The sequence below is a fragment of the Lissotriton vulgaris genome, chromosome 8 (assembly GCF_964263255.1).
Source record: "Lissotriton vulgaris chromosome 8, aLisVul1.2, whole genome shotgun sequence".
Lineage (NCBI taxonomy): Eukaryota > Metazoa > Chordata > Amphibia > Caudata > Salamandridae > Lissotriton > Lissotriton vulgaris.
Window position 1 is genome coordinate 1013944213 of NC_141696.1, and position 27590 is coordinate 1013971802.

The window sequence follows — 27590 nt, forward strand, 5'->3', positions numbered from 1 at the left end:
AGCCGCCCCTCCCTTTTAGCTGCTACTAATCCTAGACTCATTGGTTATTCGAATCCGCTTGTGAAGTCAATCTCAACAATCGAAGATATCGGGGGCATGTAAGTTCTTTTAATTCCTTAACAAGTAGTGAGTGAAACGGCTGCCACAGGTCATTAAACTGCTCCACCCCTACCGCCACCATAAGCGACAACTTCTCCATCCCCAGGACATGCCACAATCTATGCAACCAACCCGCAGTGGAGGGGAGTGTGGTGGTGCGCCAGTGGATGAGTATATTTTGAACTGCAGAGCCCAGCGCTATCGCAATTTGCCTCCCTCTACGAGACCTTAGAGGATACATTAGCCCATTGGGTAAGCCCAACAATACATTTGCAGGGAAGCGAGGCAATTCAATGTCGAAGTTTGAATCAATCTCATCCAGGACTTCCTTCCAATAGAGGCACAGAAGGGGGCAGTCCCATAAAACATGTTTGAGTGTGCCTATCTGCCCACAAGCCTGCCAACAAGTGTTCTCAAGGTTGCGATTCATTTCATGCAATCTCTCAGGTGTGTAATACCAGTATGTGGACACTTTAGTGAATGTTTCTGTAAGTCCAGTGTGGTATGCAGAGTGTCGTGCTCGGTAGGAAATATGGTCCCACTCTGTATGACTTAAGGCCCTCCCCAATTCTCGTTCCCAGCGATCCCTACCCGGGTTGTAAAGACAAGAGGAGGAAGGCTGCAAGAATTTATATAGATCTGAGATGAGTTTCGTGTCTGAGGTGCGTGTCAAAAGCCATTTCTCATAGGGCAGGAGTTTCCTGTCTGCCGATCCGCGCACCTGTGGCTGCAGCGCCCAGTGGCGCACCTGCATATATCGCAACCGTTCTGTCTGGGGCAATTGATATTCCCTCCTGAAGTCTGGAAACGGAATGACGCCGTCGTGGGTATACACGTGAAATAGCGCTCTGCATCCCGCAGCCCGCCAGCGCGCAAAGGCCCCAGGTTCCATTCCGGGATGAAAATCCGGGTTTTCAACCAATGGCCTGAATGGCGAGGGGAAGGTAGTGAGATCATGCAACGCGTTAGTGGCGTCCCACATTCTCGTCGGGACCCGTGTGATAAAAGACGCGAATAAGTTGGGGGGACGATGAGCCCTTCGTAAGAAGGGCACCTCTTGTAGAGTCCGACCCGCAACCGCCTGGTCTTGAAAAAGCCAGTGTTTATCAGACTCCCACTTGTTCCACTCCACCAGATAGCGTAATTGTGCCGCCTGGAAATTTTTGCGTAAGTCCGGTACACGCAGCCCCCCAGCCTCAGGGGCCAGTGTGGACAGGGCCCTCTTGAGCCTGGGTTTGAGACCCTGCCAGATGAAGCGTGCAAGGTCCGCCTGAGTCTGTTGGATCCATCCTTTCGGGGGCTGGAGCGGCAGAGCCCGGAACAGGTATAGCGCCTGTGGCAGGATGGTCATCTTCACTTCGGCTATTCTACCTATCCAGATCAGTTCCATTTCATACGCTGACGACACTCAACTCATACTGGTGTTGGATAGGGAACGGCCTGGTGCCGAAGAAGATCTCAAGGAATATCTTGCAGCTACTTTTAAATGGATGACTACTAACCATTTAAAATGCAACGCCGGAAAAACTGAAATTTTACCAATAGGGAATCACAATCTCTTTTCCCCAAATCTGTGCTGGCCTGCGGAAGCAGAAGCACCCCCAATACAATCACTTCTGCCAGCAATTTGGGCATTAAATTTGACAATCAGCTATCTTTTAAGCCCCAGGCTGTAGCAGTAGCAGGCATGTGCTTTCAGATCATAAGAGCACTGAGGAAGTTTTTCGATCTACTTCCGTTATCAGCGAGGAAAACTGTCGCAGTTGCCTTAATAAGTTCTAGGCTGGACTATTATAATGGACTATACGTTGGAGCTAATAAAACTGTCCTCCACAGACTACAAATGGTCCAAAATGCGGAAGCCCGCCTTGTACTGCGTTGGCCTCGTAAATCGTCAGCCTCAGCAGCACTTAACACGCTTCACTGGTTGCCAATAGGTAAAAGAATTTTGTTCAAACTTCTTTTAATTACCTTCAGGGCATTTCACCAACGAGGCCCAAGTTATATACACAGTGGGTTTAAAAGATACTACCCTATGCGCTGCTTGAGGTCTGCCAACCAGAACCTACTCACTCTTCCTCGTTTCAGCTTGCCACTAAAGGTGGGAAATCCCTTTTTGTGTTGGGCACTAAGGCTTGGAATAAGCTTCCTCTCTTCTTATGCTCTTTCTCTCAAGAAACACATTTTAGGAAGGCATTAGAAACCTGGATTTTCTCTCTGCCTGACGCTACATGTAGGACTCTGGTGTAATTGTGGTGTAGAAAGCAGGACCTCCCTTTCTCTTCCAACTCCTCCATCTGAGTTGTGTGAGCGCCAAGATACTCCTTGGAGTGAAAGTTGCGCGTTAGAAATGTCCCTTACATTACATTACATTACCTAGCCAGGACAAAGTGCCCCTGCTCCAACGACCCAGTTCCTCCTTTATTTTCTTACCCAGGGCGGCGTAGTTAGCGATCACCATGGCGGGCAGGGTGGGTGCCAGAAGTATGCCCAAGTAGGGCACCAGATCTTTAGACCAGTGCATGGGGAACCGGTCCTGCAAGTCGGTTCTTGTGCAGCAGTCAACGAAACGTCAAGGGCCGCCGACTTCCCCATATTCATTTTGAAGCCTGCAACAGCAGCAAAGGTCTCTAGTTCAGTGACGCATGCCGGAAGTGCCCTCCTTGGATCAGCCAGTGTCAATATGATATCGTCTGCGTAGAGGTTAATGGTGTGGGTATACCTCCCCATCCGTATTCCAATTGCATTCGGGTTTTGGCGTATCCTCTGGGCAAGGGGCTCCATATAGAGTGCGAAGAGCAGCGGGGACAATGGTCACCCCTGCCTGGTGCCCCTCTCTATCGCAAACCTTTGGGAGCTACAGCCATTCACCCGCACCACTGCAGACGGGAATCTGTAGCAATTGAATACTAGGGGGCAAAATTTCTCACCTATGCCCGCTTTCGATAGGACCTTCTCCAGATATGGCCAATGTACCCGGTCAAAGGCCTTCTCCGCATCAACAGTCAGCAGCATTCTCTCCCCGGGTATCCAGGAGGCCTTCTCTAGGATATGAACCACTCTCTTGGTATTGTCCACCATTTGCCTCCCGGGGACAAACGCCGCCTGATCTGGGTCCACCAGTCCCGGTAGATGAAGTGCCAGATGGGCCGCAAGGATCCCGGTATACAACTTAAGATCGATTTTCAAAAGAGAGATCGGTCTGTAAGAACTGCATTGAGTCCGGTCCTTCCCTGGTTTGGGGATGACCAACACTGTTGCTCGGAGTAGATCTGGAGAGATAGCTGCAGGAGTGGAGAATGAGTTAAAGAGGCGTGTAAGGATCGGCGCTAGCACGGGGCAAGATGTTTTATAGAAAAGTGATGTGTAGCCGTCCGGGCCCGGAGCCTTCCCGTGTTTGAGCTTGGAGATGGCTGTAATCACTTCCTCAACTCGAATGTCTCTTCGAGGTGCTCCGCTCTTTCTGGAGTGAGAGAGGGAAGGTCAACCGAGTCCAAATAGTCTGCTTCTGCCTGTGCCGACGGGGGTTCGCCCGTGTATAGGTCAGCGTAGAATCGTCGGAAACCCTCCGCTATCTGGCTATCCTCCGTAGCCATCACCCCAGCGGCTATCGATAGCTCCTTTACCAGATGTCTTTGATGCGCCACCCAGAGCTTGTTCGCTAGAAGTCTGCCGCATTTATCTCCGCCCGTGTAATACGCGTGCTTCAAGCGTAATGCAGCATATTCCGCCTTATCCATATCTAAGGCTGACAGAAGTTTCCTCGCTGCCTTAAGTTCCTTCCAGATTCTGGGGGCTCCCATCCTCTGGTGTACCTGTTCCAGCTCGCGCACTTTACGGGTGAGTTCATCTCGCTTTTGCTGTCGTTCTCTATTCTCCGCCGAGGAAATAGCAATGAATTCCCCCCGGAGCACCGCTTTCAGTGCCGCCCACTGTGTCGCCTGGGTGGTATCAGCATTATCATTGTGCATTTGGTAATCACGTACCGAGTCCTGTATGTGCTTCACCACCGTCTTCTTATGCAAAAGAGTATCCCTGAGGCGCCAGACCCCACTCGAGGGTGACATCGGTGGCAATTGGAATGTGCCCGTGACAGGGGCGTGGTCCGACAGAGAGAGAACCCCTATTTCGGAGGCTACGGCTAGGTCACAGGCCGCCCGGTGACTAGAAGGAGGTCCAGTCGCGCATAGGTCTTATGTGTGTGTGAGTAATAGGAATAGTCTCGGGTGGTGGGGTGGAAGCGGCACCAGAGGTCGTGGAGATCTAATTCCTCCAGTTGGCTTCTGCCCACCTGCGAAATTTCCCCCGTCTGCGGGTGTCTCTGTGCTGATCTATCTAAGGACGAATCGAAGACCATGTTCAGGTCTCCCCCTATGATTATGTGCCTGTCTGGGGTGGCAGTGATATCCACTATGGCTGAATTAAGAAATCGTTCCTGATGTTCGTTGGGACTAAATACCGACCCAATGGTGAACACCAGACCTCCCGACTTAACTCTATAAGGTAGGAGTCTACCTTTCTGTTTAGCAAATTTATGCAGGACCCCCCCTTTAAATGTTCTGGACACTAGGATTGCTACCCCGGCTGTCTTGGTAGTGTTGGAGGAGAAAAATTGTGTTGGGAATTTAAGAGAGCGCATCCTCTGACAGTCTCGGGCTAGGAGGTGGGTCTCTTGCAGGAGACAAATGTCTGCGTGTGTGTTTTCCAATAAGGATAGCACTGCTCTCCTCTTGACAGGGTTATCTAACCCTTTCACATTAAAGGTGACTACCTTAAGGGCTGTCATCTGTGTGGGCGAAAAAAGAGTTCAAGCAGTGAATAACGGCCCAGGAGGGGTGGCTCTGGTGCAGGTAGTGCGCAGGAGCACCGGAAGGCTAGAGTGAATGTATCAAAAGCACTGAACGGACCCCGTCCCCCCCCAACTCCCCTCGAACTACCCCCGAACTGCCCTTCCCCTTCCACCCCACTCCCCGTTTCCCTCTACCCCCCAACAAACCCCCCATGCAAACAACCAACCTCCCTCCTCCCCCTCCCCTCCCTCCCTTCTTCAGTCTCCTGAAACCCCAACAGTTTCCAGTCCCAGTCATTTCCCAGCGGACAAGTCTGTGGTGATTTACCAAAGTGACTGTCTGGCCACTTACTCCTCCCCATGGCTCCCCTCCTCCCGGGACCCAAAACCTGCAACATCAGTAAGGCTGTGGTGTTCTCCCACCGGATTGTTCTTATGCTGTCAGCGCTACATCACCATTGTAAGCAGTTTCTCTGGCCACTTCGGAAACTGCATTCGCCATGCCAGTTCTAATGGTGGGCGAGTCCGGTCTCCTGTGGGTGGCAGGCACCCGTCTCCGCGATACCCTCTGCCAACTGTCTCTAGGGCCGCGTGTCTGGCTTGGCTTAGTCGTTTCTTCCTCCTCCGCCGTGATCCCCAGAACCTCGCACATCTCTTGCAGTGATCGCAATTGGTGCATCGTGCCATTCCACCTGAGGATGAGGCGGAAGGGGTATCCCCAGGCATAGGATGTTTCATGCTCTTTCAGAAAGTCAGTTGCTATCTTAAATGATTTCCGCCTCTGGAGGGTGATAGCGGACAAGTCCTGATACAGGGCCACAGAGTGACCACAAAAAGTGAATGAGGGTTGCTTCCGCGCCTCAGCCATGATGCCTTCTTTGAACGGAAAGTCTGGGAGAAACGCTAGAATGTCCGGTGGTGGCGCTGATGCACGTCGTGGTGGTCCTACCCTGTGTGCTCTATCAATCCGGACTGGGAACTCCTCCGGCTCGCCCAAGGTAGCCCTAAACAGGTCTCGGAAGTAGCCAGCCACATCCGAGCCCTCTTCTGTAGATGGAATTTCCCGGACTCGGATGTTGTTTCGTCGTGACAGGTTTTCAAGGTCTTCCTTGTGCGTTTGAAGATTCAGATGCTGGTCTCTTAGGCGCAACACTTCCTGTTGCAGCTGCACAATGTCCTCACCGAGTCGGTGGTTCGTGCTCTCCACCGTGGCCACTCGCTCCCCCAAATCATCTACCTCTCTACGCACCTCCCGTACTTCTCCAGCCACTTCCTGCTTCAGCGTTTCAAAATTGTCCCTGAGGGTGCTAAATAGAGACTCCAGGAACGATCTAGTGACAGGCGGCTCCCCTCCGCTTGCACCCTGCGATCCACCAGCGGAGCTTGGAGACGGTTGTCCCCTATCTCCTCTCTGCTGAGGCCTGTTTAGCATTTCCGGGAGAATGCAGTCCCCTCGTTTGGTGCCTTTGGCGGACGCCATTTTGGAACAAGTGCAGGCCGATTCGCCCCGTCCCCTCGGTTCGACCCTCCCGGCTCTGTGGATGTTCTCTTGGGCTGAGTAGGGGACGGTCGGTTGGCACCTGCGGTAGCCTTAAGTATGTTCGGAAAAGGAGCTTCCAGCACTTCCGTACTAGGCTTCAGCCGCGATGGTGGGCGCCATTACACCGCTCGCCTGTCCTTTGGGCCCAGTTGGTCTCTGGTCGTAGCAAACTCTGTTAGGCACCCTGCTTCATGGAAGGGATCAGGTCGCTCCTATGAGACCCCACTCGAATTCCAGCTTGTGGGCCGCAACTGCGATCCTCGATGCCGCCTCCGCGCTCGTCGTCACTGCCAGACCTCGATCGTCCTGGACGTGGTCAGCGCTGCGGGCCTACCGGTTCTCCCCGGGACCCCTCTGTTGCGTTTGCTCCAGTCCAGGTCAGCCGTGCCGTGCGTTGCGAAAGCAGCAGCCGGCGTTTGGCCAGCGTGTGTTAATCCGTGCTCCGGAACCTCCAGGTCAAACGGGGTTTCCGCTGTGTCTTCTGCTCGCCTGCTAGGCCGGAGGGGCTCCAGGGGAGACCCGGCATTCAAGATTCGGGGCGGAGCTCCGGGCCAGTGCCCCGTCTGCTTTGGTTCGCTCCCAACGGACGTTCAGTCGAGTAGGCCGAAGCCACGACCCCGAGTGCCCCTCACCGCGGCTCCGCTAGAGCAGACCCGCCGGTCTCCGGCTATTATTCAAGGCCGTCCGGGCGCTGTGGGGCAATCCTTCCTCCGGTGGTGCACGCAGGCCGAGGGTGGGCGTGGCGTGTGGCTGTTCCGTCGCCTTCTCGCGTGCTTCGGGGGCCGGTCTCTCTCCCCTCCGATGCCGTCCAACGGGCTGTCCTGAGGCCAATTTGAGACCAGTTTCAGATCAGAGTCTTCGCGTCGGGTTATGCCACCTCTCCCTGCGCCGCTGAGCTCTAGCGGGGGGAGAAAAAGCTATATTTCAGGGCTTGGGCCTAGTCGGGTCGGGGAGCTGCGAGAAGAAGCGTACTCTCACTCCGCCATCTTGGCCACGCCCCTTTCCTGTTCTTTTAAAATAAGTTTTTCCTCTATTAACATTCATTCTTTTTTAGCTTTAATGTAGTTAACTAGAAGCTCACCTACTTTATTTAATCTGCCATAGTAGCGGGCACTACTATGTAGAAGAATAGACAAGGCATTTTCAGTGGTTAATTTTTTGAAATCTAATTCTGCACGAACAAGCTCTTGTAAATTAGAGCTAGAGGAGGAAGAATAAAATTGATGTTCTAGTTGTTTTATTTTAGCTAATAAGGTCGTATTTTGATCATGGGATTTCTTCTTTTTCTTGGAGATGAAATATATAGCAGCCTTAAATATATCCCACATCAATGACGGAGAAAAATTTGGATCCTCATTCAAGAGGAAAAATCCTTCAGCAACAGAGATGAAGGAAGGGGGGAAAACGTGGGTCTTGTATGAGAAAATTGGTAAATGTCCATCGAGAAGATCTGGGTTGTGGTCGGAGCAAATCAAAATCTGGACTCGCTGGGGCATGATCAGAAATCGCAATAGGTTCAATTTAGGTAGAAATAAGATTTTTACATTGATGTTTAGAGAGGAAAATGTAATCTAACCATGTTAGGGAGCCATGAGAAGGGGAGAAAAAAGATGTTACATCTGTGTTGCATAAACGCCAGGCATCAATATGGTGTGACTGAGAAATGGTGCTATGAAATTGTTTATGAGTTTTATTGAGAATAAAACGACCTTGGGATTTGTGTTCTATAAATGGATCTATAATCTGGTTGCAATCACCTCCTAAAATAAAAAAATATTCTTTACAATAAATAATTTTTTTGTAATATTAGGCCAAAAGAAATAGTCCAGTTGAGTTGGACCATAAACATTAAAAACAGTCAATTAAATATTATTAATAAGTAACTTACCTAATAACCATCTACCTTCCGAGTCCATGTCTTGAGAAACAAAAGAACAATTTAACCTTTTGTGACATAGGATAATTACACAATTTTTCTTATCAGAGGTAGGAGAAACAAGGACTAAGCCAACCCAACTCCATTTGAGCTTCAAAGCCTCCACCTCTGTCAAATGGGTCTCATGTAAAAGAACTAAGTCTAGGTCATATAAGGTTAGATGAGAAAGTAGTCTTTATGGGGTTAATAAAACCTTTCTCATTCTAGAAATTAACTCTGAATGAAAATAAATGGAACCGTATATGAAACAACACGATCAACAGTAGTAAATGAGGAGAGGTAGAAAATATAAACAGGGGAAGAGAGTAGAAAAAGGAGTATAATAGAGAGGTAGAAGAGAAAAACTGAAGGAATGATGGGGAAGACAATAAGAGAAGACAGTACATGTCAACCATTGAAAAGGAAGAGATATATAGCTACAATGAGGGTAAAGAAAAAGGACTAACGACTGTAATACATACCTCTAAGGGAGAACAAGAAGAAAAATACAAGGAGTGGCGACACACACGTCAGGAAGAACGCACCGCAACAGGGAAGCATATAAAACGAGCAGGAAATGGATAGGTAAGGTAAATCCAAAGACAAATTCTGTAAGAATATGAAGCCGAAGAGAAAAGTAATATTAATATGTTATAAAACAGATATCAACAAACAACCTGCAAGAGTAAAATAGCAAATGAATTTGCATAGATCAAACATGGTTACAGTAAGAAAGAGACAAGTCAAGATATAGAAGTTGCAGAAGGATCAGCAGTTTCCATTGTGGATTGAGAGTGAAGGAATTTCCTCAGGTCTGTCGGGTCTTCAGAAGTGGAAGTTTTGTTTTGGAAAGTGACCTTAAATAAGCATGGATAAAATACCCATATCTTGCACCAATTGTGCGTAGAGCAGGATAAAGGTCAAGAAATTCCTTCCAACGTTTGGCAGTTGCTGAAGAAACATCTTGTGAAATGAATAATTTAGAGCCAGACTATATAGGTTTTTTTTTTACTTTAGCTGCATTCAAAACTTGTAGAAGATCAGTAAATGTCAGAAAAAGAAAAATTACACCCTGTGGCTTTGAAGGAGATAATGTAGAGGTCAAGCGAGGGCCCAGTCTATGAGCCCGTTGGATACTTAGGATTGAAGTTTGAAGAAGATCTAGAAGTTTTGGAAGAAAGGTAGTGAATAAATGAACGCAGTCATTACCTTCCAAGCATTCCGGAAAGCCATATCATCAGAGGTTATTGCGTTGGTTTCTAATCTAAAGATTTCAGCAGATTTCATTAACAGGAGGACCTCCTTCTCTAAGGTAACAACCTTTAGAGATATGTCTTGTAACTCTCCAACATGTTGTTCCACCACAGAAATACAAGATTACATTGATAACCATTTATTATCCAAGACTTGCAGATGACAATTTGTTTCCTCAATGAATGGACGTGAAGCACATATTTGATCCACAACTGTGTCCAAAGGTAGAGTTGAGGCAGACTTTGGTGGAGAAGGAGATTCCTGTTTAAGACACAGAAGATGCAGTTTGCAGTTTGATTGAAGAAGTTGGCGAAGCCAACGGTCGCGAAAAACTATTTTGCCACATCTTGCCGGTAGTATGAAATGAGTAATGATTATCAGAAGAGCAGGATTCAGGAACGCTTCTTATTAATAAAATGCAGTTTCTTACTCTTTCCCATATGTAAAGAGCAGAGGGAAAACGAGAAGAGAATAGGAATTAAGGAGTAGACTTCATGAATATGTATAATATTTTTTGTTAGTCGTGCTCCGAGAGAAAAAAGGGACAAGAATTATACTTGCGTAGAAACTGCCAAATTGAACAACCTCAGAAATCCACTGCTCCAAAATGCAAGAAGAAAGGTGAGCAAACTACTTTTTATGCAAGAAAAAACATGGTATGCAGAATTATGCTGAAAGTCTTTTAAAATATAATGCAGTTAAGGAGAGGAAAAGAACCATACCAATACCCACAAGCACACAGTGGGTCCGATGCATGAAAAACAGCATTTCAGGTGTACAATTAAGCTGGAGCCGTTGAAATCACTGCAGCATTTCCCGTCATGGAACGGAGCTCAGGATCAGCCAAAAATTCTAATCAGCAGCACCTTGCTAAGAGAGTCTTCCGTGATTTTCTAAAGTAGGAGCTACTCCTCCTGCTCAGGGCTTGATGGATTTGGGGCAATTAAATTCCCCACACAGCACCCAATGACCCATGCTGAGGGGGAAGGAGAGCGCTCCTCTTCTCAGGTTTCAATAGATTGTGGTCAATTGAACCACCCACACAGCTGCAAAGACCCCTCATTCAATGAGCATAACTAATTGCTAAGGAGCTTACCAGCCTAAAACATAAAAGGGCCAGATAATTGAATCAGCTAAGCTAATTTTATAAAGGAAGTGGCTAATTAACCAACCACCAGACAATTAGTACTTAATCTCTGCTATTTACCTGGCAACCAGCAAAATAGCCCATATTCTCTGCTGTTTAGCTACCCACAGATTAAATAGTAGAGATGATGTTCAGTTTGACTGGTGGCCTGATAAATTGTGTGAAGGAGTACTCCTATTTAGCCAGACCATACAAATGTACAATAGTTTGTACAAACATAAATTTATGATTTAAGCTAAGCTTTTTTCAGATAAACAAAACTGTAAAATGACTTCTTAATAAAGATATTTGTATAATTTCAATATTCAGATAAGAAATGTAGGAATCAAACTTCTATTTCAGGAGCTTTTGCATATGGCTCTCACATATTTTGCACTGCAGCATAAGAGTATTTTACTGACTGCAGAGAATAATGATATGGTTTTAGAATATGTCACATAAATGTTTTATTCACTCTTGAGAATACATTTTTTTTATGATCCTCTTTTTGATGCACTCTTTGTGGGCTTCTTATGGAGGAGTTTTGTGCTAGCTTTAGGCTTCTTTTTAAGGGAGGGTTGTGCTTGTATTTTAAACCTGGCAATACAGCAGCAGTTGACAAGCAGAAGCAAGCAGGCAATGCAGATAGATGGGTGGTATCTGCACTCCAGAGGGAGAGACACGTATAGTAGGCAATTGGTGCTTGGGGGGGGCACAATAACCGAGACAAAGTGCCGCCTGACAGTCAGCGTTCTAGCTTCTCGTCCGGGCCATTTCATCCACTGTCTTCAAATCACCAGATGCAGCAACCGCTCAGCGGTAGTGTGCTTCGGTGCAGCGCTGATTAGAGCGCTGGAGCTTAAAATTGTTTTTTTTTAAATTAATGTTTGTTTGCAATTTTAAATACATTGAGACTGTGTGCTAACTCATTACCTTTTAGATGTTTTCGCTGACTGCGGTGCCTGCTTGTTAGAGCGGACCTACCTGGCTGTCAGCGTTCTAGCTGTTCGCCCGGCCCATTTTCTCCACTGTCTACAAATCACCGTATGCAGCAACCGCGCAGCGGGTGCACGCAGGGGCCTGCAAAAGGCAAGCCCGTATGCGCCCGTCAGCGCCCAGAGCGTCACCAGCGCCAGAATCCCTGCCAATTTTTCTAAGCTGGTTGATTTGAGAAATTAACTCGTGAGCTTCAATCCTGGTGTGTGCGCTGACCCTCAACTAGAATTGGAGCACAACATTAATTATCCTAGTTATTGTAATCTATGTGGCCTTATGACACTGAACTAAGGTATATCCTACACAAATACTAGTAGGGATGATAGACAGTCTTTTAACGGGCTGCACAACAATGCCACACAGGTCGGAAGGGCTCTTCAACCCAATGCTCAATCACAAAATACCTCTGATAACAACCCTAAATCCATTAGTTGTGTCCTAGTCAATGTCAGGTCAATGATTGAACATAAGCTCGAGTTAGAGTGCCTGATGCAAATGGAAAAAACAGATTTGGTATTTATCACAGAAACGTGGGCTAATGAATCAAGTAATCCTGACTGGAACAATGTTGTACCAGGTATGCCAAGGCTAGGATTTAGAGCATTACATTCAATAATCGCAAACTCTTCCAGGGTATATTGATTTACCGACCATCAGGGCCAAGATCCGCCTTTTATAACCTCTCTTCAGACCGTCTGGAGTCATATTTTAGTACTGAGTCTTTTACGGTGTTTGGTGATTTTAATTTTCATTCGGATGCTGTTAATAATCCTGATACAATAAGTTTGACTGACAATCTAGTAAGCTTTGGGCTCACTCAAATTGTTCGGGAGCCAACACATCTGGCAGCCATACGGTAGACGGTATTTTTACAAATAATGGTTGTATTGAAGTCCATAGTTCACAGCCTCTACTCTGGTCTGACCACCATGCTGCCTACTTTAGTATTAATATTTCTCACACTAACATGTGTCATAGGAACAGACTCCCGCTGGTTACACTACGTCCTTGGAAGAAGAACAATTGACTACTGTCTTAAAGGAGAAACCTACAATAAGCTCATACCCTAATGAGGCAGCAACTGACTTCAATAACTGGATCAACCAGGCAGTACATTTGCTGGCACCAGAATTGACCAAGAAGGCTAGGAGAAGGCTTGTATCACCTCCTTGGTACTCAGTGGAGCTTAAACAAATTAAAATCAAATGCAGACACAAAGAACGCGCTTGGAGAGCCACATATAGTCTGGCTCATAAGATTGACTATTGCTCAGCATTAAAAGAATATAAGGGGGCAATAGTACTGGCAAAATCAGCTTACTTTACCTCTAAAATCCAGGAGTTCACAAATTCCTCAAAGGAACTGTTTAAAACAGTAACTGCCCTGCAGGCCGAGCCATTCACAAAGTTATTTTTGTAATAAATACTTTATAGTAGGTATGTTTAGAAAATTGCATGAGCTTCTAACAGTAGCACAGGAGCTGACCCCGCAACCCCTAATGAGGACTGAACTTTCTCCCAGAGCTGAGACAAAGACCTTGGGTGTTCAGTTTCTCTGACAGGTTGCCACCTGAGCTGTGCCCTGGACGTTAATTAACGTCAAAGGTGACTACCCAGTCATAGGCATATGTAGCCTACACTTGCGCCTGCCCACTGCCTTTGTCTCCTTTGTAAGTGAGGTACAAGGCCCAGTGATAGAAAGGCTGCCTTCAGGGACAGTTGGAGTGACCACGGAGGGGGTTTTCTGGTTTCCCTGGTCACACCACTAGGGTCAGCACAGAAGCTCTGCACCGGGGAGGAAAGGTTTTTCAATGCTGGTTTTGGGCGGAGAGGGGCCACTATAGCGTTGTTTGCAGTAAAAAGCACAGGACACGCTGCAAAAGGGAGTGTGGTCACTCCTTGGAGGTTTTACCTCATTGATTGGGGAGCAGCCAGGCGTTTCCCCCACCAACAGGCTGGCACTGGACATTAATGTGGCAACCACAGTACCTTCCTCAGATCATGTCTGCTCCAGCGGAAGAACCAAAGAGAAGTGGACCCGCTGCTTGGAACCTGTGATGAGCGCTGAAGACTGGACCAGCTCTTCCTTTTGTACCTAGGACAAGGAAATGGACTCAAAGGTTAATAAGACTGACTTCCTGTTTCAGCTAAAGGGACACTACAAGCTTCAATATGCCATTTTCTGCATTTACAGCTGATCCGTTCCAACTGGCCTTGATATGGGCCCTGCTGTTGTCCTCCGCTGAAGTGCATCTTGAATCCCAAGTATTGTCCTGAGGGTCCTGGATTATTGGTTTGTTTCAAAGTGTACTGCTCCTAACAAGTCCTGAAACCTGGGACTTAGAAAGTGTTACCAACTTTTTGCAGTGACAACAGAGAGATACAAGGAAACAATATTCACTGAGAAAACATGGCCATTGCATTCAACCCTCTCAATCAGTCAGCCTTAAACTTTACTTTGTCTTGGTCAAGCGCAAATAGATGACTGCGGCGCAATGACTTCTTTTTGGCACTATTTTGAACCTTACATTTTTTTAATTCATAACCCTGATTCTACATATTGGTCTTTTGTCATTTTGGTGTCATTACACTCAATAGATTACTACTTACAATGGTTTGCAAATTTTCTTGGACTTTATTTTGGATTTATTACTGTTTGAGGTCTGCATAACTACTGTACACATTACCTTTAAGTTAAGCCTGCTTACTCTCTGCCATAACTACCAGGCAGTCATACTCTGGTTGATTTAAAAAAAATTGTTGTTCACTCTTCAAAGACTGTGGGTATTATTTGAGAAGGGCACTCACCCCAGTCAACTAATACCCCAATTGATTATGTGTGGGCAATATTTACCCAGAGCGATATGTCCAAATGGAAATCTTTCAACCAGATTTCTAAGTTCCTCTGGGCATATCAGACACAAAAACTACTGACAGGAGAATTCCAGACTTGGGATACTGGACTCTATTACATGATGCATAGGCAGGGCCTGTGGGCAGGAGCAAAGCCAGCTCCTGTGTGACACCTCCAGAAGCATGAGGAAGCACAAAGCAATCTGCCCTGACTTACTGAAACCTTTCTATATCTGGGTCCATACTGTTATTCTTCATTACAGCACACTTGTGATGAGGGTCTAAGTCTCTGTTTTTAACGCTGCACTAAAATATCAGAAAATTACTGATGCTGACATTTTTATACCTTCCCAAATCATTGCTATCAAAAATGTATTATTATTTAACACTCTACCCATGCTCCTTTCTAAAGCCTTTACTGCGGGTATCCTTTATTGGTCCCTTAATTAAACACTTTTACCCGTTCCAGACAATTCAAAACAATGCTGATTTTGTAAGGAAGTATTACGTTTTCTTAAGCCATTCATGGATACTTTGATTGCTCCCAGTCACAAAATAGCATCACTCCCAAAATAGCAAGTCTAGTGTAAGTTTATTTACTCCTTTGCCCGAGATGTCCTGTTCTTGCAAGATGTTCCTATAGAGAACGCCATGCTTTGTAATCATTTAACTAAATATTTACAGCAAAAAATATTTAAGTAGTATTGGGTGCTTTTGAAGGAATAGTTTTTGAAATTCTGAAGCATAGCTTTGTGTTTACATTTAGGTGCAACAACAATAGAAAAATATGATCTCAGAACAAATTTGTGGATCCAGGCAGGTGTGATGAATGGTAGAAGACTTCAGTTTGGCGTGGCTGTAATTGATGATAAACTCTATGTCATTGGTGGCCGCGATGGGTTAAAGACTTTGAACACAGTTGAGAGCTATAACCCAAAGAGCAGAATTTGGACCGTCTTACCTCCAATGTCAACCCATCGCCACGGTTTAGGTAAGTTTTTAAAATCTTAGCTTGATAAAATGCTCCTTGCATAATGGTACATATTCTCTATATTATTTCCATATAGATTTGACAGTAGTTTTAACATGGATATTTGTTTTGACTGATATTTTTGGAGAGATGTTTTCACATTAGCACAATGTTTTTTAAGATTTTCTGAAAACAGTTATTGTTAATATTGCCTCATAAAAATAACATTATACCTTATACCTTTGTTCCTTGCAAACTTACTTTTCACCTCTTGGGCTCAAATAAAATTTAACACATTTCCATGAATTCACACCACACTAGTAACATTGTTCACCATGAAAATGGAGGTGGCGTGATGAGCAGTGGTTTTGATAGAAAACAGGTTTTAAAAAAATTCTGACTTATGTAAAATAATTCTTGAAACCTTCTTTCTTACTTCCTTTTGAAAGTCTCTGTGAAATGGTTTTGTTCTGGTGTCACCCTCAACAATTCAATTTCCTGTTTTGTTTTGTAAGAACTAATCAGTTTTTTTTAAACCTTATGTACATGGATTGTACTTTGTGATTACTTATTTCAATGTACTATTCAATAAAATGTAAATACCGCTGTAGGTGAATGACATTATGTATCTTTTATCCATCTTTCACAGTATATTCTGTGGTTCTCCCCTTCCTGTAATATGTTTCCCATTAGACCATCGTTTCAAGAGAGGATAGAAGCTTTTGGGTATCTTGAGAGTATAAATTTGCTGGCATTTGTTACAAGAATTTTCAATTCCATTAAGGACACGGGTATCCGCTTCTCCTTCTTTACTGGCATCAATACAGCAGCCAAGGAGAAACAACAACTAATAAAGTACTAAAATACCATGAACCTCTTAACAGGATATTCCCCCCTTCCATCAGTCTCTGCCCTTGTATATCCTTAGAACCGTGAGATATCATCTTGGTACCTCTTTCCTTGACGTAGAGTGAAATCAACTTCAACTATAACCATCAGACCAAAGCTTTGAACAATAACTGGAACTATGGAGAAACTTTGAATCAAGCTCATGAAAAAATGCAGAACCTCTATGCATTCTTTAATCGTGTTTCTGATCGGAACATTCAAAACAAAAACAATCATGATACTGTCTCTGCTTTAGAAAGTTTAACTACGGGTGCGTAAAATATAATGATAGTACAGAGAAAAATCCAAACAGTTCTAATCATGAAAAAAACATGACATGCAGAAAACATTTTTTTAAACAAAATGTTTATTTTATTCTCATAATCAACGGAATCCCGGGCCCAATAAAGCATGTTTGTGTCAATACACAAAATACATTAACCGTGAAAAGGTTTAAATTATTATAACACAGATTTCGTAAGCAATTTGGCCAAATCTGCGTCATCGATTTAGATCCACCTTATTGCAACTGTTCATGATACAGAGCAGTTGGCAGCATCTATGGGTAAGGGCTTTAGTTGCAGCAGTCCTCCAATGATTTCCAATCATTCCAACCACGGCATAGTGTAAAAAGAATTGGTCCCTTGGTAGCTCAAACTCCACAGACAAGTCCTCAAACTGGAGAAGTTCTCCGTCCCTGACGAGATCTCCCCACTGGAGTCACCCAGAAGATGTCCCAATCTGTGAGCTCCCATAAAACATCACCCCAAGCCACTGCAATGATAAGCCCTGTAAGAATGGCACCTGAGTATGGGTTTGCTGTAAGTAGCATTACCAATATTGCCACACAACTCGCAACTCTTGGGAACCCTCCTGTATATGTGGACTGGAAGTCAGGAAGGCCCGAAACAGACTCCGAGAATCCTAAATCAAGTAGAGTGCCTAGTCTCCAGGGCTCCTCCAGGAATTGATCCATGGTTAAACCACTGTAGCTGCTCCACCAGGTAATAAGCTTCCATGTCCTGAAGAGAAAGTGGGGAATAAGTAGGGGCAATGTCGAGAAAAATTGAAAGGAGCCGGGAGAGTACCACCATCTTGGCAACAGCTACTCTATCAGCCACAGACAGCTGCAAAGATTTCCAAAAGTCCACATCCCGGGGTGGAGACATACTACAGAATAGAAATAAATAGGATTTATGCCAATTAAAATACAAGCCCAACACCGTCCCAAAGCAATCCAGGGGAGCTATATCTTCCACTAAGTTGCACCTCGATCCTGTAGAGATAATAACGTGTCATCGGCATATTAATCAGCATAGTTAGATCCACCCCAGACTTCCAGCCCCAGATAGTACATGCCAGAGTGTGCACCACTAGCCAAGAGCTCCACAGCAATTGTGAAAAGTAATGGGGAAAGTATGCATCCTGCCTGATGTGTATGAATCCATTTAGGCATGTGAGGCCAAAGGCGATTTGCCAATATCCAACTATTTATTTTATAGTCCACATTAAGCATGGCCAGTGGACGATATTCCCTAACATCATGGGGCATGTGGCAGGCTTCAACAGTGGAATGACCGCAGCTTCACAAGTGGACACTTGCAGTGCAGAGATTTACCAATTCCTCTCTATATATGGCATAAAGCTCTACTGGTAGGCCATCCACACCAGGTACTTTTCCCCTGCCATGGCCTTAACGGTGGCCCTCACTTCCTGGAGTGTAATGGCTCCACACAGCTCCTCATATTCCTCCTGTGTAAGCACAGAGAGGGCCAGTTTGAGGAGTAAGAACTCTCCAAACTTATCATAATGTTGTCCTGACTACACAAGTGCTCACCTGCTCTGACCCCACTTCCAAAATCATAGAGCCCCTTGAAGTAGGATTGGTGAGACATGCCATAAAAACCCCTCTACATGCTCTTAATGGGCATGGATCATGCACTCTTAATAGTCGAAGCAGCAGAGCTCCTTGGCTTCTAGTAATGGCTGCCTTAATAATGTGTTCCCTGGTCTTGCTTTCTCAAGGTCCTGCATTGTTAGTTCCTAGTCCTCAACCTCCTCCACCAACATGCACCACAACCCCACCACCTCAGCAATGCAGGGCTCCCTAATGACTGCTTTAAAACCATCCCACTCAATCAAGGGTGAGGTTGCAGTAGCCATATTATCTACAACTTAACTTTTTATTGCCTTTAAAACCATCCCACTCAATCAAGGGTGAGGTTGCAGTAGCCATTCTATCTACAACTTAACTTTTTATTGCCTTACTGATATTGTGCAGTAAAAGAGGGTCTTTCAATGCCTCAACTTTCAGTTATCAGTCAGTTAAGCAGGGATACTCTTTTTCCCAATCCAAGAAGAGCAACACCGGGTTAGAATCCAAGACCATTCTTCACAAATATTCCACATTGTGTACCGTGTGAGAGGAGGGGATCCCAGTGTGTGTGTGAATTAATTTGATACACTTAGACCAAATAATAATAAACAAATTAATTGGGTCTACATTGTTTTAATCACAACGAGACATAGTATATCCAATATACATAAGAATAAATCAATCGGTACAATCGGTTGTACAGTGCCCCGGGGGGGGGGGAAGGGAGGGGTAAGTGATCAAGTGAGGATCAGGTGGTGAAGTAACGTGAGTGATAGTAAAATCAAGGAATTGACATTGACATTACCGCCCCATGTGGCATGCCACAGGGGACAACAACATATGTATTATGGCTCTCCAAGAAGGGGAATACCTCCCTCAAACTAAAGTTCCAGAGCCAAAGTGTCAGAATCCAAGAATAGCAGGCAGAGGCAATCCAATAAAAACCCTCAGAACAACAATAGTTGACCCAACTCTCCATTCCCAGGATAAGAAGGAAATGGCTCTCCATCCAATCGAATGAAAAAACCTTCAACGCACATGCAACATCACATGCATACCTTCAATGTGGGGGGTGCACCGTCTGAGACGCCTCCCAGCCTCACATCACACCATCCAAGAGAGCCAAACAGGATACATATACCTACATTCAACCCTACATAAGGATAAAGGCACAATAAGCACTATCTTCCCACACAGTCATATCGAAGTGAGCCCAATTAAATAAATGATCCACAGTGGCCCCTTCAAATAATCACCTCTGAGGTACAAGGAGTAATTTGAGGCAGAGAGTCATCTGAGTCTTCTGTGGAGGTGGAAGCTCAGTCAGAGTCAGTGTCCCTCACATCTCCATTGTCAAATGTGCAGGAAGGGTCAAATCCCACTCCACTCATAGCTGCCACCACTTCCACCACTTGCAGATGCCCATGCTGCACCTGGGACCTAGATAGGATCACTCCTCTGGGGGAGACAGTCCATCTAATCCCAGAGCAACTGAGGTGATGTAAAGAACTACACAAAACCCTTCGCAGTCCCTCTCAGTCTTGCAGGGAATAACGTGATATATTGAGTCCCCAATAGTCTGAGACGCTTCTTGGCATGCATAAAAGAAGCCCTCTGACTTTGAACTCCCTCATAAAGTCTGGGAAGATCATTACCTTATGGTTTTCAACTATTATGTCCCCTTTAAGTTGGCTCTGGCTCAGAATGTGGCCATTTGTCTTTGTTTTGCTATAGTTTGCTCACCACCGGTCAGGGGGCCATCCAGGAACAAGATGTGCTCTCTCCAGAGCATAAACGTTAGAGAGCCCATCTGGGGCGTCCTCCTCTCTAAACCTTTTTTTTAAAAAGCCAGTCATATTTGCATTGGGGGTCTCTATGTGTTCCGATAGCCCTATAATCCTAAAATTGTTCTTCAGTATCCTATTTTCAGCATCCTCAACTCTGGCCTCCAAAGCCTTAATCCTGCCTTCCATATTCAACATCTGCTCTAATATTGTCACCGCTTCTGGGGCTATATCCTCTAATGAGCGTTCAGTACTAGTGAGCCTCTCTGCCTACTATCACTGGTCATCAAGCAAGAGACGAATTCTGTTACCATGGTATGAATCTTCAGCTCAAGTGCCTATGGAGAGGCAGCAATGGCCTGCAGTATAGTGTCCACTGCAGCTCCTTGATACACCCAACCAGAGCCCCAATTTCCAGGGTCATCCCATCCATTTTACTAGCCCCAGATGTTTGGGAAGGAGAAGAGACCTGCCTCCTTTGTCATGAAGTATTTACCCACAATGATGAACACTCAGATTGGGTCCAAGGGATCTGACCCAAGTGCACAGGCCCTGCAGGTAGGCTCTACCTCCCTCTTTGAAACAATTTTAGGGGGGCCAACAGGAACAGCAGGCCACCCATCTCCTCAACAACCCCACCAGGTAGGCAACAGGTCCAAGAGTGTGTTGGAAAAGGCAGGGCCTGTCACCTTAATCACCCCAGGCCCCCAAGCAATGAACAGGCGAACACCTCCTCACCAGCATGCAGTCAGGACCATCACAAAGGCAAGCTCACACTCTAACAGAAGTGCATGTAGCACACCAATCCCTGGTGGAGGCACAGAGACCCTCTGCACCAAGACACCCATAGAGGGGGGCAGTCAATGCAAGCCACCTGCTGCAGGCAGAAGGAGCAGTGAGTGAAGGGACGAGGAAAAAAAAACACCAACATGTGACTTGACAGTAGGTGGGATAATCCTCAGAGAACTGGAAATTCTGTTTGCGAATGGTATCAAACTTTGCATGTCATGTCAAAACAGGAGGCTTTGGATTATGCTTCTTCAAAGCTGATTGACCACCACAGATGATATTTTAATAGTAGCCTTATAATAAAACTGCTTAAATCTTGAAGAACATTGTCAAATACTTCCCTGCTCCCTAGTAAGATCTGCACGTTTGTTGGGCAACATAAATGTAGGGATGGTGTCAAACTGATTCTGTGCACTCCCGCAAGAAATATCATCATGGGGACAACCTATCCCACAGTGCCACCGTATGCACTTGTAAAACTAGGCACATATCAAATTGTTTTGCCAACCACATTACTTGAGAACCCTGAGCTCTCCTAGGGATTGTAGTAACATATCCAGCACCCTTTCGCTCAGTCACTCGTGCTCTTTTTCCCCCAGAGAAGTATACAAGGAATACAGAGTGGGGCAGTTTCAATATTTATTGAACCATTGTGATGCTGGTGTAGAATAAATGTGCTGCAATGATCAATAGACAGAAGCAGATGAAATTGATTAGCAGTATAAGGACAGTGAACAGAATGAAAAGTTGAACCATCTTACATAGACAAAGTATATATGCAGGCATATAAAACAATAAATATGTGTGTATATCTAGCGTACTCCTACAATGCATTCCCTAACTTAGATGTCAAGTGAGTGTGTATATGTTCTGCTAAGAATCCCCATTGGATGACCCAACTCCATTACCTGAAGGGAACGAATGTAGGTCCCTGTTGTGGTCACAAGTTGGGCATCCCTCGCTGAGGGATGAGCTCACAGCTGAGCTGAAGTTTCATAGTGCAACGACCTCGCAAATGACAGCAAGTGCTCCTCTGTCTAAACTCGGAAATGCTTGTTTATTTATAATGGAAGGCATCCCTGCCTTGGGCAGATATTCTAGTCAGGCTGCTATTGTTTATGTACTGTAGATAGCTGTGTAGCTGCATGGTAGCTGCATAGTTGAAAACAAAGAATCACATTTGAACAATGTATGTGTACATACATACAGTTCAAGGTATCATGATAGTGTTTGTGTGAAGTTGATTTTGTAAGCAAGTATAGTTCATGGAAACTAATCTGCACTGTCTTTGGTGCAAATGTGTGTCAAAAGTCATTGTGTTAAAGTGAAGGCAACTTAGGAGAAACTTGGTGTGTATATAAACTTGCTGTGTTTCCCTCTAGGCCGGGACACATGACACCATCAGTTGCATTTAGTGTATGTTCTAATGTAGAACCTAAACCACAGTTGTTTGAGGCTATGGCACCTCTACCAGAATGGGCTCCAAAGAGCTAAATGTCTATGTCAGCTTCTGACATCACCCATCTGATCCATCTCGCTAAGGTCGCTGAAGATACCAGCCTAATGCAATTAGCAATTGGCTACAGATATTGGTTCTCAGCTCCTTAGTATGTCTTGTACACGTTCAAGCATTTGACCAGACACAACGTGTTATTTTGTGGAATTGCTGGATATTCTATACACAGAGAAAAAGTATTTGTTCATTTTGAAATTGAAAAATCTATCCCTCTCAGAGAACACAGTCTGCCTGCTAGGTCTAGGGAGTTGACATGAAAGACTTTCCTACAGGATACCAAACACAAGACCATAGCTAATTTTTTCTTGCATAATTCAGATGTTCCAGGGTGGGTAGAAAATCATGATTTTATTAAAGAAACAGAGGCTAATATTATGCATGTCTCTTTAATTGCCAACTCACAGTCTCTTTTATTGCCAACTCACAGCAGCAACTGCATAACAATGCAAAGAACTTAGAATAGGAACCTAGTGGTGTACTGTTAGCTACTTAGTTCCCTGTGTGGCAGCCATCTTCCTTCTTTTTGAAGGGAACAACACCGATAGTTCATAAATGACCATCTCATAAAGCTACAACTCCAACAAACTATTTCTTCTTCTATTTCCCCATTTACTTCTTGAAGTCGCCTCCTGGAATGAAACCATAAGACACATTATAGGGTGGGGAATCAAAAGTTGGGATTATATCAGCTTACCCACCCTAGCTGTGTAAAATATGAATTTTATGGCAAGACACGGAGGCCAATATTATGTATGTTTAAAGCCTTGCTATATTATTCCTTACCAAAGAATCTACAGGTTTAAAATAGAACTTTTTGAATACAGAATCTGATGACCAATTGGCTGCAGCCAAAATCCCAGTTAGTCCCCTCCTAGTAGAAGTGCTTTTGAAGCCATAGCTCATCTTGTGGAATGAGCCCCAAATTTAGTCACATCTATTCCTGCTTTTCCCATAACTTCTTTGACCCAACGAGTTAGAGTAGGGTTGGACGCAGACTTTTGAGGGCTTCTAAAAGAAATTAACAATTGCGGGTTTGAACTACTTCTGAGGTTCTCAGTCCTTCTTTCATACTCATGTAAGCATCTCACTACACACAGCTTCCTACATTCATCCAAGTGAGGGCAAAACATTGTCCTAGACATAGTTTTGGTTCTCCTTATGACATAAAAGCACACCCCTTCCTGTACGAACCTGCGTCCCAAAATATCAAGAGCCCCGATGTCTGAGACCCTTTTCAAAGATATTATACACAACAGCATAACCAACTTTAAAGAAAGTTCTTTAAGGTTTAAGAATGGATTCTCATTCCAAATATTTAATTATCTAAGAACAAGATCCACATCCCACATGGATGAATATCTAGGGCTTGGGGGTCCTTTAATCCTTATACTTCTCATTAGTCTTTTCACAACATCATACTGACGCACAGGTAAACTATCTATATATTTGTGCCCCGCTAAAATCGCTGACCTGCCAACATTAACTGTACTACAGGACCTCCCTTCAAGGAAGACTTCTGCCCAAAAGTTCACTACCCCTACCATAGGTGCTGATACAGGATCAAAACTCCTCGACGAACACCAATGAAACCATCATCCCCAGGCTACCCTGTAACAATTTGAGGGTCTTGGAGACCATGACTCTTTAATGAGCTTTGAAGCTTCCAATGATAGCCCTGACACCTGCCAGACTCTCCAGAAAGCAACCAGGCCATCAGCCTTAAATGGCCCTGCAGAACCAACTCAATGTTGTCCCCCGAAGCGTTTGATAACAAGCTTGGGGAATCCGTAAGAAGTAGTGGGTCAGCAATCAACATCTCCATTGCATCTGGATACCATACCTGGGACGGCCAGAAGGGGGGTTACCAAAACAAGCTCTGCTAGCTCTTTTTTTACCTTCAGCAATACCCTCTGAATCAACACAAAAAGCGGGAAAGCATAGCTCCTCAAACCCCCCCAGTCCTGCAGAAAGGCATCTACTGCCTCTGCCCCTGGATCTGGTCTCCAACTGTACAATCTGGGAAGTTGAGCAGTCACCCTGTTTGCAAACAGGTCTATCCCTAGTGGACCCGAATAGGAATTTATTAACGAAAACACCACCCTGTTCAATCTCCATTCACTGAAATTATTCAGCTGTCTGGAAATCCAATTGGCTATGGTGTTGCTTATTCCCGGCAAGTATTGCGCCTGGATCATAATGTTCCTGCTCAGACAGAAGTGGCTAAACTTCTTTGCCATATCTGGTAGAGTCTTTGAACGTGGACTCTCCTAACTTGTTTACGTACCTTACAGTGAAGTAGTGTGGCTCGCTGGTTAGAGGCGGCAGACCCGAGAGCAGAGGACGGCCCGGGACCAGGGTTCGATTCCCGGCGCGGCAGGTTTCTGGACCAGGGTCAGCGGACTCGATAATTCTCTTGCCTCGGTGCCCACTCTGCTCAGCGATCACACTCGGCAACTCTGGGCATTAGCTTGCCTCATCTTCACTAACGGCCCCACCGGACCGCCGGGGATGCCTGGTCTCACCCTGGAGATACCCATTAAGGGACCATCTCTCAGGGAAGCCAGGAAGGGTTTCGCAGCGGTCGAAGCGCCTTGGGACCCTACGGGTAAGTAGTGCGCTATATAAATGCCAATACATTTACATTTACATTTACATTTACAGCTGAAATGTCCATTCTCAAAAGGACACAGCATCCCACCTGATCCCTGATAAAACTCTTCACTGCAAAAGAACCTGCAAACATTCCCAGGTAGTTGATGTGCATCTCTCTTTCCTAACTTGTCCATTTCCCCCGTCGTAAAAGAACATCTTGCTCCCCAACCCTGAAGTCTGGCATACGACTCTATGGGCACGATACACAAAAGTAATCTCAGACAAAATCCTGAATTTATGACTTTCTGTATTCACAAAATGCATTTAGGAGTACTAAAGTTAGGATTCCTAACTTTGGTTCTCCTAAATTCCATTTGTGAATTAAGACCAAAACTTAAGTTTAACTGAGACAAAATCCTAACTTTACGACTTTCGGTATTCACAAAGGGCATTTAGGAGTACTAAAGTTAGGACTGCTAACTCTAGTACTCCTAAATGCTCTTTGTGAATATCGAAAGTCGTAAAGGTAGGATTTTGTCTCAGATTATTTTTGTGAATTGGGCACTATGACTACATCTGGGGATGGCATAAAAATGGCACTTCCATTCCAGGCCTCTAAATTCTCTAGCCACCACCTTCTTTCATCCCTTGTTTCTGAGGCTGTTTGAACTTTGTCTCAATATTTCACTCCTCTGTTTAAATATATCATCGTTAACCTCTGTAGTACACAATAATGAAGGGGAGCTGGGAATACTGCCTGGATGGAGGCAGAAAGAAGACCTAGAATTCTTGCTATTTGTCTCAGGGTTAACCACTTGCTAGCTAGTGCCATCAAAACCTATCGGCGGATTTTCCTAACTTTCTCCATGGGCAACCGCAATACACAATCCGAGGTCCAAATCTGAAAACCCCAAATCAAAGTCTCAAGTCTTGACTCTAAGCGAGACTTCTTCCAGTTCACCCGGAAGCCCAAGTCGTCTATTACTCGAACTGCCAATGTCGTATGATCGTGAGCCAATTGCTTGCTTTGAGACATAATTAGAATATCATCTAAACAGACTATCAACCTCAGTCCCCTTGTGCGCAACCATGCAACTATTGGCCTCATCACCTTCGTAAAGCACCCTGAAGCCAAAGTTAGATCAAAAGGAAGGCTTTTGAATCTACAAATGGTCTCTTTTCATTGAAATTACAAAGAATCCCTTTGACTTAGACAAACAGGAACCACCAGGTAAGCATCTTTATGATCTAGGCGGGTTAACCAGTCCCCTTTTCTTAGGAGGTCCCTCAACTTGTGAATTCCTTCCATCGTGAAATGATTGTATTTCACCCACTTGTTTAATTCCTTGAGATTTATTATTTGTCTCATGCCCTTTTCTTTTTACTCTACAAGAAACAGATTGTTCCCAAACCCTGCAGAGGAATCGTCTAACGTTTCTCTGCTCCCTTATCTGCTAAAGCTTGTACCTCCTGGTCTACCATTTTTTTCTCCACCTTTGCAGACCTCAAGGGGGTTGGTCATCCTACTTGAACTGGTATTCCAATAAAATCTATCGGATAACCACTTACAGTTTGTAACACCCAAGGGTCAGAAGTTATCTATTCCATCTGTCCAAAACATTGGCGAGTCTGCCACCCAGTTTTCCCTGAGTAGACAAATGGTCATTTGCCAAACAAACCTTGTTGTATTGGCCTTCCATCTCCTCTAAAACATCCTCTTCTTTTTTGCCTCTGGGGATAAAAGCTAGGAAAAAGTTTCCTGACGACTGGTAGCTAGTGGTTCTATTTCCATGCGAGAAAGAACTCTGTGTAAAGCCAAATCCCTGGCTGGGGAATCAACCTTGCATTCTTCTGGCTGTTCCAAAAACCTTTTTGATATCTTTTTGCACCTTCTGTATGAAGTTAAAGGCCCCTGCATAGCGAGCCATTTCCTTCGGAAACTCTTCCCCGAAAATGAGACCCTCCGCCTCCTTACCTGATTCCTTTCCTGACGATTCTGCCAGCTCTGGGTCAATTTTCATAAGCAGGATCTTTCTGCGTTCCAAGCATAGAGATGCATTTGCTTTACCCTATAAACTAACTGCTCTCTGCACCCAATGCCTCAGCTCTAAGACATTTCCTGAGCTTTTGAGGAGATAAGCCTCTTCACCCAAGTCAAAAATGTTAGTTAGATGGCCAAAAGCATGTAATAGGTTATCTTGACAGCCCTTTAAACCCTTATCAAGCCCCTGTCTTGAGTCTCTACCCAACGTATTAAGAGGTGCCAGCATCTTAGCATCCAACTCGGGGTCTAGGCTACCTTATTCCCTAGGGAAGTCCTCAGGCACTCGGAACATGTTCTAATCCAAACCCTATTTGGCATCTCCCTCCTTATCCTGAAATCCAGGTACTCAGCCACATGCTTTATTGGGACCCATTGAGGGGATAGTGGGTACTGAATTGTGTTAGGGTCAAACATAGGGTTACCTAGTGGGTCCTTGACCTGCTCCGACCTGCTCCAAGCTTTCCTTTTCTCTACTTACTTTTTTAACTCTCTGCATTCTAACCACCTCATCCTCTGATGAATCAAAGTCAGAAGAGCAGAAGATTACAATAAACCAACTG

The 27590-nt window shown here is 45.0% G+C and overlaps 1 protein-coding gene across 1 annotated transcript in view; it reads left to right on the plus strand.

Annotated features, from left to right (window-relative positions):
• KLHL1 (kelch like family member 1) overlaps positions 1-27590 on the plus strand; it is a 1646193-nt gene that overhangs the window by 1264929 nt on the left and 353674 nt on the right. Inside the window, exon 7 of the mRNA XM_086934899.1 lies at positions 15338-15562. Within this exon, the coding sequence (XP_086791025.1) occupies positions 15338-15562 (225 nt within the window). The remainder of the gene's footprint in view (positions 1-15337; positions 15563-27590) is intronic.